The sequence below is a fragment of the Callorhinus ursinus genome, unplaced genomic scaffold (genome assembly GCF_003265705.2).
Source record: "Callorhinus ursinus isolate GAN/ISIS: 27379988/994484 unplaced genomic scaffold, GSC_fseal_2.0 scaffold12, whole genome shotgun sequence".
NCBI lineage: Eukaryota > Metazoa > Chordata > Mammalia > Carnivora > Otariidae > Callorhinus > Callorhinus ursinus.
The window spans coordinates 39,545,472-39,561,210 of NW_027397074.1; the positions used below are offsets into that span (position 1 = coordinate 39,545,472).

The 15,739-nt window shown below is 40.6% G+C and overlaps 1 protein-coding gene across 4 annotated transcripts in view; it reads right to left on the minus strand.

Annotated features, from left to right (window-relative positions):
* IGF2BP3 (insulin like growth factor 2 mRNA binding protein 3) overlaps positions 1 to 15,739 on the minus strand; it is a 152,762-nt gene that overhangs the window by 6,613 nt on the left and 130,410 nt on the right. For 2 of the 4 annotated variants that reach the window (XM_025873013.2, XM_025873015.2), the window contains exon 11: positions 3,359 to 3,478. The exons of 1 other annotated variant lie outside the window; for it this stretch is intronic. In XM_025873013.2, the coding sequence (XP_025728798.1) occupies positions 3,359 to 3,478 (120 nt within the window). The remainder of the gene's footprint in view (positions 1 to 3,358; positions 3,479 to 15,739) is intronic. One more of the 4 variants, XM_025873014.2, reaches the window with a different exon arrangement.

The following is a 15,739-nucleotide window of genomic DNA, read 5'->3' on the forward strand; positions in this document are numbered from 1 at the left end:
GATTAACGTGGGTTCATTATTTCTGGCTCCTGCCATGAACTGAGCACTTAAATTGTGCCCGGCCCTGATGTAAATGTCCACATGCAATCTCAGGTAATCCTCACTGGGTTCTAATGAGGTGGTACCTGTACTTTACAGAGGGGAAACAAGGCTGAAGAAGTTGAGTTACCTGGCCCACCCATGATCACATAGCTAATCCAGCTGGAGGGAGAATTGGATCTTGTCTCCACTGCCCATGTTCCTCATCACTACACCAATGGTGCTCAAAGTGTGGTCTTTGGCCCATATGCATCAGAACCCCCAGGTCTGTATGTGCAAGGAACTGCTATGTTCACAAATCTAAGACTATTGGTAAATTCCCCTGAAGTATGCTCGTTAGAATAACATGAAATAAACTAGCACTAATTTGGCAGAAGGAAAGTAAATGGCTTTTCTATTTTTGCTGAATATATGAAATCACACAAAAAGCCTGGGCCAGGGGAACTGTTGCAGAGGCTATTGAAGGGAGAGGAAACCAGCATTCTTCCTCAGTCATAGGATTTGGGGACCCAGCTGGTAGTCGTTTTAAAAGAAAAAAATTTGCTAAACATATGCTGTATTAGAAACAAATTCTTACTATTTACCAAATAGATTATTATGTAAGAACAGGAAGCAAAAAAATGATAAAAACTACCCTAAATTCTACCATTCATTATGATCCGTCAGTTACTAATGTAGTTACTAGATCTCTTCCCACACATGTTTACACAATCAAAGAATGTTTTTATTTTTAATGGAGTCATCTTTTCTCTCTTCCTCTGTCACCTACAGCCACGCTAATACTATTCCTACTTTATGCTGGGCACTAATTTTGAGTCTATAAAACAAGCAAATAATTACTTCCCTTTAGTTTAAGCTCTTAGAATTATTCACAGGAAACCCCTGGAACAAAAATATCATTCTTTATCTTTCTGACTAGATTTGTCAATACTGGTGAGGGAGGACTGGGGCTAAGGGCACTCATACATGGAGGTTAAGAGTATAAATTGCTATAGTCTCTGAAAAGCCTGAAAACACATGCCCTTCGACTCACCAAATCTACTTTTATAGACTTACCTTAAAAAATAAGTTTGTATGTAACAATTTGCTAATAGAACATGGCACTATTTGTGCAGAATAAGTTAGGAACAGTCTAAATATCCAATAAGTGAACAAATAATTAGCAAATACCAAATATATGCCTATTAAGTACATATATGAAATTTATGTATATGTAAATCTAGCAAAGTGTTAAGAATGGTGGTGCGGGTGCCTGGGTGGATCAGATGGTTAAGCGTCTGCCTTCAGCTCAGATCATGATCGCAGGGTCCTAGGATCGAGTCCCACATCGGGCTCCCTGCTCCTTGGGAGCCTGCTTCTCTCTCTCCCCCCCCCATCTCTCATGAATAAATAAAATCTTAAAAAAAAAAAAAGAATGGTGGTGCATCTTTCAGATTATGTTTCAGACTTTCTTGGAAACAAAATATTTTACCCTAATTATAAAACCTTTAAAGCCTGAAAGAACACTGAATACCTAAATATGCAGTTTTTCCAAAGCCAATCTACTAGGTTCTTCTTGCACGTGTCAAAGACTTATTTTTAACTCAATCAGGAAACTTGTAGCACAGTAAAGTTGGTTCAGCCCTCAGTCTTTTACCATCTCTTTCCCTTTATCTGTTTATCTTGGCTGCATTTCCTGTTAATGTATTTTGTTATCTTTTGCTACAAGAGAGCATATGAGGGCTATTTCTGTGTTTTGCTTTTTTATTAACTATTTAATTTACATACAGTAAAATTCATTCTTTGGTAACAAATGCATAGGCAGATAACCACCACTACAATCAAAAATAGTTCAGTCACTCTCCACAATTCTTCCTGCTATCTCTCTTTATATTCAAGCCTATATTCCACCTCCAGTTCCTAGTAACCACTGAATTTTTTCTCTATTCCTTTAGTTCTGCCTTTTCCAGATTTTACATACGATTGGATCATAGAGTATGCGGCCTTTTGGGTCTGATTTCTTTCCCTTAGCATGTAACATGAGATCCAACCAACATGTATATATCAATAGTTTATTCTTAATATCCTCTGTATAGGTGGACCACAGTTTATCTATTTGCCCTTTGCTGAACATGTGCTGCTTCCCCTTGGGCGATAGCTGCAAATAAAGATGCTATAAACATTTGAGTCCAACTTTTTTGTGTACTATTTTTTTTAAGATTTTATTTAGAGATTCATTTATTTATTATGAAAGAGTGCACGTATAGAGGGGAGGGGCAGACTCCCCACTGAGCTTGGAGCCCTACATGGGGCTCGATTCCAGGATCCTGAGATAATGATCTGAGCCGAAATTAAGAGTCAGAGGCTCAAGTGACTGAGCCACCCAGGCACCCCAGTACTGTATTCCTTTAAATAAAATATCTTAAGGGCACCTGGGTGGCTCAGTTGTTAAGCGTCTGCCTTCGGCTCAGGTCATGATCCCAGGGTCCTGGGATTGAGCCCCACATCGAGCTCCCTGCTCCATGGGAAGCCTGCTCCCTCTCCCACTCCCCCTGCTTGTGTTCCCTCTTTCGCTGTCTCTCTGTCAAATAGATATTAAAAAATCTTTAAAAAAATTTTTTATAAAACATTAACAACAAAAAACACCCCACTAGACTGATGTTTTCCTGAAGAAAAATTTCACTGCATTGAGCCATTATCAGTTTGTGCATATGTTAAACACAATGAGCTATCTCTGTTATATTGTTTCTCAGCGTATCAAAATTCAGAATCTTCAGAGCACACAATTCTCTAGTTGGTGGATACCATTAACTGTCCTCTGATATTTGTTATCCCACTTTCCATAATAATAAAATATTTAGCTCAACATTTCCCTGTTGCTCTTTCAGCTGTGTCTGGCCTTCTGATGCAGTTTCTGAGCAATGAAATGGAGATAAAAATATCTTATGGCACCTAATAAGAAACCTCTGTAAGAGGAAGGTTCTTAGTGTTCTCCAACTGGCTGGACCCCAGACTTGTGAGAGCACAGAATATTGTCATTTGGGGCCAAGAGGGACCAAGGCCATGCCTGGGGAAGATAAGCTAGAACTAACCCAGGTCCAGGGACTTAGTGGGCCAAAACTACCGCACCAGCGGTAGTTGGACTGCTTACCTCCAGACTACTTTTTTCTGAGAAGGCAACTTACTTTGTTGAAGCTGTTGTTCAGGGTTTTCTGTTACACCCTATGTAGCTGCGGTATAGACTGCCACATGCAGTTCGATTATGAAGTGGCAGGACGACTCATGTTCCTGTGACTTACTGTCATTAAAGCACTAACAGCCACGGTTGGCAGAACAGTACCTTAATAGAAGCTCCTGCAAAGCGAGAAAGCTGCTTGATGTGCTGCCCCTGCTTGCCGATAATGGCGCCAACAGATAGGGCTGGGATAAACAGATGAACAGTCTCCGTTTCTGATTGCTGCTGGAAAAGACAGGACATACGTGTGTATTTGGTAAAATTAGGCTATTATCATTGGCAGAGGGGTGGGGGCATTCTCATATGGTAGGAATATTAGGAAGTTGATAAGAGTGCTGGTAAGAGTTTACCTGAAGTTGAGAACATCTCCTATTCATCCTGAAAGCATCTGAATTTAAAAGGTCACTTTTCTCTACACAGTTTTCTTCAACTTTAGGATGTCACTGATTTACAGATTTAAAAGGTAAGTCAGAGTCATAAAGTTTAGATTCTTGACAAGTGAAATTCTGGGCCACACATCACCGAACACAACTGCATCCAAGGACACCAAGTCTACACCTTATCGGTGTGGGTTTTGCTTCATAAACACATACCTGATGAACTAGTCTCAAAGGGAAGAACTCCTGAGTCTCATTACATAGGACTGAATTGTGTAAAACCTTAGCACCACCATTTGGTACACAACCACACCCAAACATAGGACAGGATTAGAAGAGAACGCTCACTTTAGTGGCAAAACGCCCTAAGATTCTTTCCCATATAGTTCGTTATTCCTCCCATCTCTGCCCTTCCTTTGCCACTTAACACACGGACAAATTGGAAAACATTTTTAAGGCTAACTCCTCAAAGGTTCTTCAAATATGGATTTTGTCTATACACTTCTCAACTTCCCACTTCAAGCCAACTATGTCCTTCCTGAATCATTTCCCTTCAAATAGTCATTCTTGTAGGGCTAACAGACACTCAAGAGAACACAGTGACTGGGTTCAAAAAAAAAGCTAATCCAAGATTCAGTGATGTTACTGGTGAGCTACCGGTTCTAAAATGCAGAAGCAGTGCACATGTTCATATATTAATACTTGCTTTTTTTTTTTTTTTTTAAGTAGACTCCATGCCTAGTGTGGAGCCCACCGTGGGGCCCAAACTTACAACCCTGAGATCAAGACCTGAGAGGGAATCAAGAGTTGGATGCTTAACTGAGCCACCCAGGTGCCTCAATACTTCCTTACTTTCTAACAACATTAAAAAAAACATGCTTCCCAGGATAAGTCAATTCTAAGAAATTTACTCCAGGAAATATTTTTTATTTTCTAAGACTTTTTTAGAGCAATTTTAGGTTCACAGCAAAATTGAGAGGCAGGTACAGATTTCTCATATATGCCAAGAAATATTTTAAGATGACCACAATTGAATATACTAACTCAATATGCAGTTTTTTAAAAAGTTCACCTACCAACTAAGATTTATAGAGATATTAGAGGATATATTGCAGTAAGAAATGTACACATTAACTACTTGGTAAGAAACACTTCACAGAATTCTCTCTTGAGCCTTCTTAAATTCCTATTATGGAGGATAGGATAAATTCCATTTCCAAGTACTCAAGTTGGTCCCTCAAGTCCTGTAATATGTTCACACAGAGCCATGAAACAGCATCAGTCTAATTTCTAATTTACAAACCCTCTCTAAATTTGTAAAGTCTCGAACAAACAGGTCAACAGTTTGGCTTTCAAACATCCCAGGAACTAGGAAAATCTTTAGAACATGATCATTTTAAGCAGTTTCTGAAAATCTTAGTCAAAGGAAACAGGAGCACTGGGCTCATTCATTTTTACTGGATGTGGAACAAATTTTATGCTACCTAATGTTAGTCCACCAAATGACCACCACTCTTCCAACACAAAAATTACCAGGGGCATTATCAGCTCCATCTTCTCCCTATTAAGCCCAGAGAGCATGGAGCACTCCATACCACGGGTCTATGGGGAGATGGTGCTCAACAGCAGAAACCCACATATGGATGAATCAGCCATTTCATTTGTCCCTCCACACGCACTTACCAGAAGGCCATTCCACCATAGGACAGTTTACTGACACTATTTGGTAGGAATTTTTTTTAAAAACTAAATTAGTAAACAGAAACACTCTGGAAATAACAAAAAGGCTGGGCTGGTTCTTAAAGGAAAACCTTTTGTCTATGTATCAGTTAAGAAATTGAAATGGGGGCGCCTGGGTGGCTCAGTCGTTAAGCGTCTGCCTTTGGCTCAGATCATGATCGCAGGGTCCTGGGATCGAGCCCCACATCAGGCTCCCTGCTCACTGCGAAGCCTGCTTCTCCCTTTCCCACTCCCCCTGCTTGTGTTCTTGCTCTCGCTCTCTCTCTCAAATAAAATCTTAAAAAAAAAAAAAAACAAATAAAAAGGGGGAAATATAAGATAAAAAGATACAATGTCAATAAATCTGAAAATATCAAAAATTTGTCTAATAGGATTTACCAAAAATCAGAAGAATTTACATTGACCTAAACAACTGTTAACTTCTATAATCAACTAATTACCTAAAGAAAGCACCAAGCCCAAGTAAGTCTAATTCTTCCAGGCAAAATGCTCAGGAAGAATGACCAAACCCAGCGGAAAAGACGACGTGGGAAACTAGGTAAGGACGGGGGAAATGGATTTAATAAGCCAAAATAGTCAATGAATGGGAACATGCTACAAATAACATGTCTTTTTTTTTTTTTTTTTTAAGATTTTATTTGACAGAGACACAGAGAGGGAACACAAGCAGGGAGAGTGGGAGAGGGAGAAGCAGGCTTTCCACTGAGCATGGAGCCTGATGCAGGGCTGGATCCCAGAACCCCGGGATCATGACCCAAGCCAAAAGCAGACGCTTAACCGACTGAGCCACTCAGGCACCCCCAAATAACATGTTCTAATTTGTTTTTTTACCATAACGATACAGCTTGGATCTCATTCATTCATATGGCCCTGACTCATCCCATTAAACAGGGTAGTCCAGCTAGACTCACCACTGCTGACTCATCTCCGTGCATGTGTGTTTGTGTGTGTGTAGTTAGCAATTTTCAGCTAATTCATGTAATGCTGCAATCAAATCTTTGTATAAAAAATTGTGCCCTTGTACAAATACCTCTACTATATAGATTCTTAGAAATAAAACTGAGTCAAAGGTTCTGAACGTTCAAAATTGATAATTATCAAGTTATACAAAAAGTTTCCCCACTCTGTTGGAATCCCAGTTAAGACATTCACGGAATATTTGAGTGCTACCTTTGTGTTTAGCATGGTGGAAGATGAGTAAAAAGCATGCTGAGGTCAAAATTCAAGTTTAGGAAGAAGGCAACTATGATCAGGGAGCAGGGGTATACAGGAGTCCTGTGTGGTGAGAGTTTGTGAGTGTTCTCTGTGAGGTGCATCATCTCATCTACACCTCACTACCCGTACAACTAATAGAAACTAACAGCATTTCCATTTTAAAAATGAGAAAACCGAGCAAAAGAGATTAAGTGACTTGTACATGGTCATATACTGATTATAGTGTTGCAGCCAGCATTCAGAGACTTCTCTCTCAAGCCGTTTCTTAAAAAAAAAAAAAAAAAAAAAAGACCCGTGTTTCCAACAGCTATAGATACGCTTTATAACACAAGAGCTGCAGAAGTGATTCTTAAGAACAGCCCAGGGGCGCCTGGGTGGTTCAGTCAATTAAGCGACTGACTTCAGCTCAGATCATGATCTCAGGGTCTTGGGATCGAGTCCCACGTGGGGTTCTCTGCTTAGCAGGGGGCCTGCTTGTCCCTCTTCCTCTCCCCCTACCCCACTGGAGCTCTCAAAACAGACAAACAAAACAAAAACCCACGTAATAGCCCAACAGAACTCTCAGCTGAGGAGGTGCTGCCTTCCCTGGTGGTATCACTCTTCTATCTACCTCGGTATGATACCTTTCCTGAGTCAAAAGAAATTTCCTATGGGTAGTTGGCAAAAGCTTAAGCCTTTGATTATCAATGTGCAAAAAATGGCATCAGAGATAGTCCATTAAAAATTGTTTATTTGGGGGGCACCTGGGTGGCTCACAGTCAGTAGAGCATCCAACTCAATCTCGGGTCTTGATCTCAGGGTTGTGAGTTCAAATTCCACATTGGGCATGGAGCTGCCCACTTTAAAAAAAATTCTTTATTTTGAAGAAAAGGGATAACTAAAGGTTAAGAATGATGTAAAGGGGGTCAAAAGGCACAAACTTCCAGCTATATAATAAGTCATGGGAATGTAATGTACAGCTTGATGACTACAGTTAATATTATACAGCATATTGGAAGGTCACTAAGAGAGATCTTAAGTTCTTATCAACAAGGAAAAAACCACCATGCTAATGGATGTTGACTTACTGTGATCATTTTGCAATATATACAAATATCAAATCATTATGTACCCCTGACACCAATGTTGTATGTCAATTATACCTCAAAAAAATTTACAAAAACTTTAATAGTTTAATTGAATCACACACCAAAAAAAAAAAAAAAAAAAGATGCTCCAACAGAACAAGGATCCGACAGCAACAGGTTTGTTGTCTCATCAGCACACACTTTTTTTTTTTTTTTAAGATTTTATTTATTTGACAGAGAGACACAGCGAGAGAGGGAACACAAGCAGGGGGAGAGGGAGAGGGAGAAGCAGGCTTCCTGCTGAGCAGGGAGCCCAATGCGGGGCTCGATCCCAGGACCCTGGGATCATGACCTGAGCCGAAGGCAGACGCTTAACGACTGAGCCACCCAGGTGCCCCTCTATGAGTATTTAACATACTTTATAACTTAAGAGTCTCAATGTTTGTTTCCACTGTGAGAATAAAATAACCACATCACAGAAAAGTTTAAGAAAAAATTCACAATCCCTTCATCTTTACCTGACAGTTATTTTGTTGTATCTGAAGGTACTATTCAAGATCTGCAGAAAATTTGGTTTCCATTTTTTCACTAATTTCTCTAACACTGCAATCAAATCTCTAAACATAAATCCTGTGCCCCTATACAAATACTTCTAAGATTTTTATGTAATAGAAACGCTGGATTGGAGCATTAGCATTTAAAATTGACAGGTTATTTCCAAATTTTCATACTAACACATTTATTTTATGGTCAACATATATATTCAAGAAAGGGGGAAATCATCTTATTTTGAACCACGCCTTTCACACTTACGAAACAGAAAGCAACATCAGACTCGAGACCCCAGGCCGTGTTTTCTACAAATGCAAATCATCTGAACTGTGCTCCTCTTTCTAAGTCTCTTCCTTGACCTGTAACCCACACGTACCTCCTATTTCCTGTTAAGAGTTAACCCCAAATCCAACTCCAGGAAATATTACTGAGGAAAATCATTGGATTCTGTTTCTTCAGCATATGTATAAATAGTTGTACTACTTTCTTTACAACTTAGTATCCCTGGTGTTTCCCAGGACGTCGTAACACACTGCAGGTCTTAATACAGCAGTCAGCTACATGGAGCCTGCCTGATCTCCATATAAGCACTCTTAGAGCAAATATACCAGAAGAGGGTTTGCCTTCCCACTAAACTCTGAACTGTGGAGATCTGTGATAGGGGCCTGTCCTGCACAGCTTGGCCAAATCACTTCTGTTGCTATTCACCAGTGAAGAACACTGAACGAGTAACATTAGTTCATTCTTTTAGTATTTCCCAGTCCCAAGAATAGTGCCTCTGTGTGCAAAGCACCATACTTCACAGCCTGTCAGTGTGTTCTATAATGACTAAGTACCATTTATTCCAGGGGACACTTTAAGGCCTTTCTTATTTTAATAACTGAATTAATGAGGACATTGACCATAAATGGTGCTTAATGTTAATATTAATTTGTCATTCTGGTCCTTATGGCAAAACTGATAACATTAATCCTAACTTTTTTTTTAAGTAAAGATAGGATCTAAGTATTTTATCTCACTGAGAACATCTATACCATGTTCTTCTGAATAATATCCCTTTTTTTTGGCCTGACAGCGATAAAGACCTTTTTAATGATCAGACTAAACCCAATCTGTAACTCGCCCAGATCTGCCCCATTGTATTTTGCCATGACTGTGTAATTATTTGTTTTCTGGGCCTTGTTCCAGAAAGATTTTAAGCTGCTCAGAAAATACACATAATCTAGAAGTAAAACAAAGGAGGCGAAGAAATAAGACCATAGGGACCTGAATATAAAAGATGAAGCCAGGAATGCTGTTCTTGTATACATTTGGAACTAAGCTTCCTAGCAGCTAATTTTAAAAAAGAAAATCAGCTGCATAACTGAGTATGCCTGGAAGAGAAAAACTATCCATTTGCTTAGTAAAAAACACTTTTCCCAGGACTGAGCCCAGAGAGCACAACTTCTTTCTGTCTTCAGAGGATTGATGTTAACAGGCATCCTTGGAGCGAAAGCTGCAGAGCCTCGCAAGCACAGAGTGGGCATGTGTCCTAGTCCAGAAGATACTGAAGACAACTCTGCTAGGAGAAAAGCTCAAACCTATGCTACCGCCACAAAAGCTGAACAAAAGCCAAATAATCTTTCTGACATAGTGATGAAAGGCCATCAGCGCTTTTTTTCGTTGCTTTTTGGGAGTGGGAATCAAGTAGGAGTGAACACGTCCAATATGAAGACTAAGAACAAACTGTAAAGTTGTGTGAGGCTTTGGAAAAGGAGGGGTGGTCAGTAGAGAAGGGCCGAAGGGACCAAATTTTAAAGTTAAGACATAAAGAATCCGCATACAGAAAAATGTTCTGTGCTGCGATGAAAACAGGAACAACAAAGTTTGTCAAATAGCAAAAGCAGTGTCAGAAAGAAGCAAACTAAACGTACCAAGAGGTGATGCCCCACACTGATGGGCAGTGATGTGCACTCCTGGCAATAGCACCTTAATAAAAAGTTGACTCATCAGAAGTCTGAGGCTTGATGAAACCTTTTCTTTTTTAAGATTTTATCTACCCATTTGACAGAGACACAGCGAGAGAGGGAACACAAGCAGGGGGAGTGGGAGAGGGAGAAGCAGGCTTCCTGCAGAGCAGGAGCCCGACACGGGGCTCGATCCCAGGATCCTGGGACCATGACCCGAGCCAAAGGCAGACGCTTAACGACTGAGCCACCCAGGCACCCCATGATGAAGACATTTCTGAACATCACCCAACTCCCTTCATGCCAATTCCATATCCACCGAGCACCTCCCCGACCGTAACTTTTTTTTATTATGTTATGTTAGTCACCATACATCATTACTTTTTGATGTAGTGTTCCATGATTCATTGTTTGCGTATAACACCCAGTGCTCTCCATTCAGTACATGCCCTCCTTAATACCCATTACTGGGCTAACCCGTCCCCCCACCCCCTTTTAAAGGAACTTTTTCTCTGGGAATATAAGGCATCTCACATAATTATCCTATTTGACAATCATTAAACTGGCTCTGTGGGGGTCGCCTGGGTGGTTCAGTTAAGCATCTGCCTTCGGTTCAGGTCATGATCCCAGGGTCCTGGGATCGAGCCCCACATTAGGCTCCCTGCACCTCGGGAAGCCTGCTTCTCCCTCTTGCACTCCCCCTGTGTTCCCTCTTTCGCTGTGTCTCTCTCTCTCAAATAAATCTTTTTTTTAAAGATTTATTTGAGAGAGCAAGAATGAGAGAGAGAACAAGTACATGAGAGGGGGGAGGGTGAGAGGGAGAAGCAGACTCCCCGCTGAGCAGGGAGCCCGATGTGGGACTCGATCCCGGGACTCCAGGATCATGACCTGAGCCGAAGGCAGTCGCTTAACCAACTGAGTGAGCCACCCAGGCGCCCCTCAAATAAATAAAATCTTAAAAAAAAAAAAACTGGCTCTGTGGTACAAATTACTGTTGTGTAGAGTTCTGCATAGTAAGCCATGTTTCCAGGATTTGGATATGGAGATGATTCTTATTTACAGAACTAAGAAGCCAGAACAATGGGTTATGATAAGCCCCTTGCACCTGTGACTTTAAGTCTCTGAGATCAAGCTTGAAAAAACTCTTTAGCATTCCCCTTTCTTGTTACACATTCTTTGCATTTAGGTTAATGTTCAGCTGCATTATCCTGAACCCTTCGTCCTAAATCTTCAGAGGTGAAGGATGGTCACATGACCCAAGCTGCTTCCCAATGGATTTCTGCCAGATGCCTATCGGCAAAACTTCCTTTGGACTTCTTGGCAGACTCTACATTATAGCTTGAAATAACATAAGAACAAAGCTGCTCAACTGAAAGTTTGCATAACTGGTGAAGTCTGCCAATGAGTAATTCCTAATCATCTATCATGAGGAGATACAAGAATGAGCAAACAGTAAGGTTAAGTGTATTTACTTTGTGGGGAACAGAATCGAAGACATCACAAAGGCATGGAGACCTGCCTGCCAGCCATCAAGACCAGCCTTCAGGAACCTGGAAGGATGCCAGTGTTTCCCTTTGGTTTGTATAACAGATACTCCTGGGGGGGGGGTTGTTTTGGTTTGTTTATTTTGTTTTAATGGATTTGAGTCTGGAACTGAAATTAAGTTTACTCAACTCCATGACCTGAACAGAATATTGAAAACTTAAAAAAAAAAAGGGGGGGGGGCACAGAAAGTTTCTCCCCATAGCTAAGTAAAACCAAGGCCTCCTAGAGCTACTAAGTGGCTAATACAGTAAGTTATTTACTTTGAATTTTTTTTTTTTTTACTGACAAAAGAGCTGTACCTACAATAAATCCTAAGTAAGGCTAAGAGAACGGATTCAAAAATCCCTTCCAACTCATAAAATATTTTTTCTTAAAGAGTACCTTGAACTATCTAAAAACCTAAGAAAATGTTCATCCATCTTGCCTCTTCGATAAACAGTAAGTTTGCAATTGTAAGATCACACTATTGTTCTGGAGACTTCTGGGAAGATTCCAAAGACGCTATCAAAATTATGAAGACAACAGCACTGGAGCTAACTTCTGCCAACCCGAACGTCAGGAAATAACATTCAGCTATGGATGCTGTTCTGTGCTATGCCAGCTTCAGCTCTTGCTGTGTTCAGGGGCTGCCAATTGCCTCTTCCCTACTGTCTGAGCGTTTTTGAAAGGAGCATTTCTTGTCATTTCTAAACTCAAAGTTTGCCAATTAAGTACTGCCTGAGCCAGCTGCTAGGCAGGAACTAGAGACTTTTTGTCTGTTGGAAGAACCGACTCTGGCTCTATTAGAAAAAAATCCACCTGGCAGGTTCCAGTTAGAATACATTGTTGGGGGGGGGGGGAGGTGGGGAGGGGGGAGGGTGAGCAAAGTTCTGGAATAGAACGGAAGCAAGGGATTTATCCAAAGTCGAGGTCCATCAATTCGCCTTTCGTATTACAAAGCAGCAGTGAGAAAACAGGAGTAGAAAAATGAAACAACTCTAAAAAAAAGAGGAAGCAATACATAAAAAGAGAGTCAGAGTCTTTGAAACATTGAGTCATCAAAACCTACTTACCAGGCAATATACACTTAAAGTAAAAGAGATCCACTGCTAACCTACAGGGCATCAAGGATTAAAGAGTCAACCTTAATAAGTAACCGACTTCCCTGTGAGAGCTTCTAAGGACCAGCAAGCTTCTCATCAGCAGCTGTGGATGCCAGGCTGCGGTGGAAGAGCAACCTCACGTGCTAAGCGCAGACACCTGCCAACCTTTATCCCTCCAACCCAGTTTTTAAATAAATGTCATCACAGACCCTCAAAGACCTACAATACTAGGTTCCTCAGCAAGAAGAAAAGTGAAGCCAAAGGGAAAAAAAGGGATGTAAAAAGAAATGGTAAGAAAAAAAATTGATAAAGCTTTGGTAAATTTAATTATTGCCTTTAAAAACAAGTTTGTGTTTCAAAAAGTGGTGACCATTAGGTAAGACTTAATAGTATTAGTGATCTGAGTTTAGACAAAGAACCGAGTCTAATAATATACAGTGAAGACAAAGCTATTCCAAATTAAGTACTTCCCCACCAAGAAGTTCTATACTAAAACAAAACTTGTCAAAGAATTGTTCCCTTAAAACAGTAAATCAGGAAGTTACCTCACAGCTATTTGGAAGTATAGTTCACTCTACCTAGGATCCAGAAACACAGTACATTCTCTGAAAATGGTGTTTTCCCTTTGTTTCGATGTGAAAATGATCTGTAGGAGTGGAATCTGAAAGATCGAATTTTCTCCTCCAGAATCAATTTAGACTATTCTGGGGTTTTGGGGGTTTTTTTTTTTTTTTTGCATGGTTTTTGTTTGGTTTTGTTTTTGAGAGAACTTAAAAGTTCACCTGCACCCTCCCAGGCTCTGCAAGATTCCTTTTGCAGGTAATATTACTAAATCCAGTGGGAAAGAATTATTCATCTCTTCAGTTACAGACACGGTTTCCCAGCTTCTCTTGCAGGTAGCTGTAACCGATGTTATGTTCTGGCAAACATGACCAATGCGTGGAAGTGTAAAAAGCTATTGTCAGTGTCCTTATATGAGGTGGCTCTTGATTTTTTATCCTTCATTCTTGCTGGCTAGAATCAGACTCAATGGCTGGAGCTTGAGCAGTCATTCTGATCTGGGAGGCAGCATGCTAACTAAGCCAATAGGAGCACCTGTCCTAGATGATGCAGCACAACCACTACCAGCCTTGGATTGTCTACCCTTCACCTCTTCTGATGAAGAAGGAAAATTCATTTAAACCAATTTATTTTCCTGTAACACAGAGCCAAAGCTAATCCTGATACACATAGCATGCCAAAATATATTTAGAGGCATAAAAGCAGACATATGGCAGCATCTCATAGATGGTTTTGGCCTGATATTTGTGGGTTGTAAGAACAGGTGATCCAGAGAAAAGGGGGCAAAAGTTTTTGACCACGGTTTTTTTTTTTTTTTTTTTTTTTTAAGAGAGAGAAAGTGCAAGTGGGGTGAGGCAGGGAGGCCTAAGAAGAGAAACTTAAGCAGGCTCCACGCCCAGCATGGAGCCGGATGTGGGGCTTGATCTCATGCCCCTGAGGTGATGATCTGAGCCCAAATCAAGAGTTGGACGTTTGACTGAGTCACCCAGGCGCCCCTTGCCCACACTTTAAAATAAAGCACCATACAAGGTAGAAAGAGTGACATACCTAAGTGGTATGTATTTATGCTTATCCCAAATATTGTCTACTGTGCATTGCCCTTAATATTTTTTCCAACATTTAAGTCCACCTTCCATAGAACAGTAAACATTACTTGCAGAACAGCAGTTTGGCAATGAATGGGTAATGAAAAACTCCTGATGACCTTTACAAAATCACAAATTTCTGAGCTTCCATCTGCTCCCACTGAGATTTTGATTCATGTAAGTCCAAGGAGAGGCACAGGTCCTTAACCAGTTAAACAGAGCAGCTGTTGTTAACCTTGGCTACCTCCACACTGGAGTCAGCCAGAGAGCTTTTCAAAGTAGTAATACCTGAGTCTCACTCCCAATTCCTACCCTTGGGGATGGACTCTAACAAAAAAGGTCCAGGGTAATTCTAATGTAAAGAACAAAAAAACATTTTTCCTCGTAAAGCAGAAAGTAGAGAAAGCTATTCTTTACAGAACATTGCCAACTAATACATGTAAAAGATAACGGACATAAAAATAGTAATATAAGATTAGGCAAATGTCAGCAATGGATATTAAACCCACTGGGGGAAAGAATGTTGGGGAGCAAGACACATATTCTCAAAGTACTACTGATTACATCTTAATCATAGATAGGAAAGATACCTTTACAGTGCAGAAATCAGACAGACACTACCTTAATTTTATGATCAAACAACATGGCCAACAATGAAACACATGACATCATCTGCTTCTCCTGGGACACAGAGAAGGTATTCCTGCCCCCCCCAAAAAAGGTACAACCCTGAGCCTAATCATGTACAAACAGTTACTCAAACCCAAATTAGGCGGCATTCTAACCACTAGCCTGGATTTTTCAACGCCCTAAATAAAAAAACAAGTGGGGGGGGGGATAGGCAGTAGGTGACACCACATAGGATGCACTCCTGCTAAAAAAAAAAAAAAAAGAGGGGACTAGAGAGACATGACAACTGCAATGTATAATCCCTAATTGGATTCTTTACTGAAAACACTATGTAATAGAACATTATTGGGATAACTATGAAATTTAAGTACAGACTGCATATCAAATAATAGTACTGTGCCAAGTTTCTTTCTTTTTTTTGGATTTTATTTATTTGACAGAGCGTGCGAGCAAGCACACACACAAGCAGGGGGAGTGGCAGGCAGCGGGAGAGGGAGAAGCAGGCTCCCCGCTGAGCAGGGAGCCCTATGCAGGACTCCATCCCAGGACCCCAGGATCATGACTTGAGCTAAAAGCAGACACTTAACTGACTGAGCCACCCAGGCGCTCTTGTGCCAAGTTTCTTAAGAGTGATGATGATACTGTGGTTAACATCAAGGTGAATTCCTTGAGGAGACTAAGTTAAA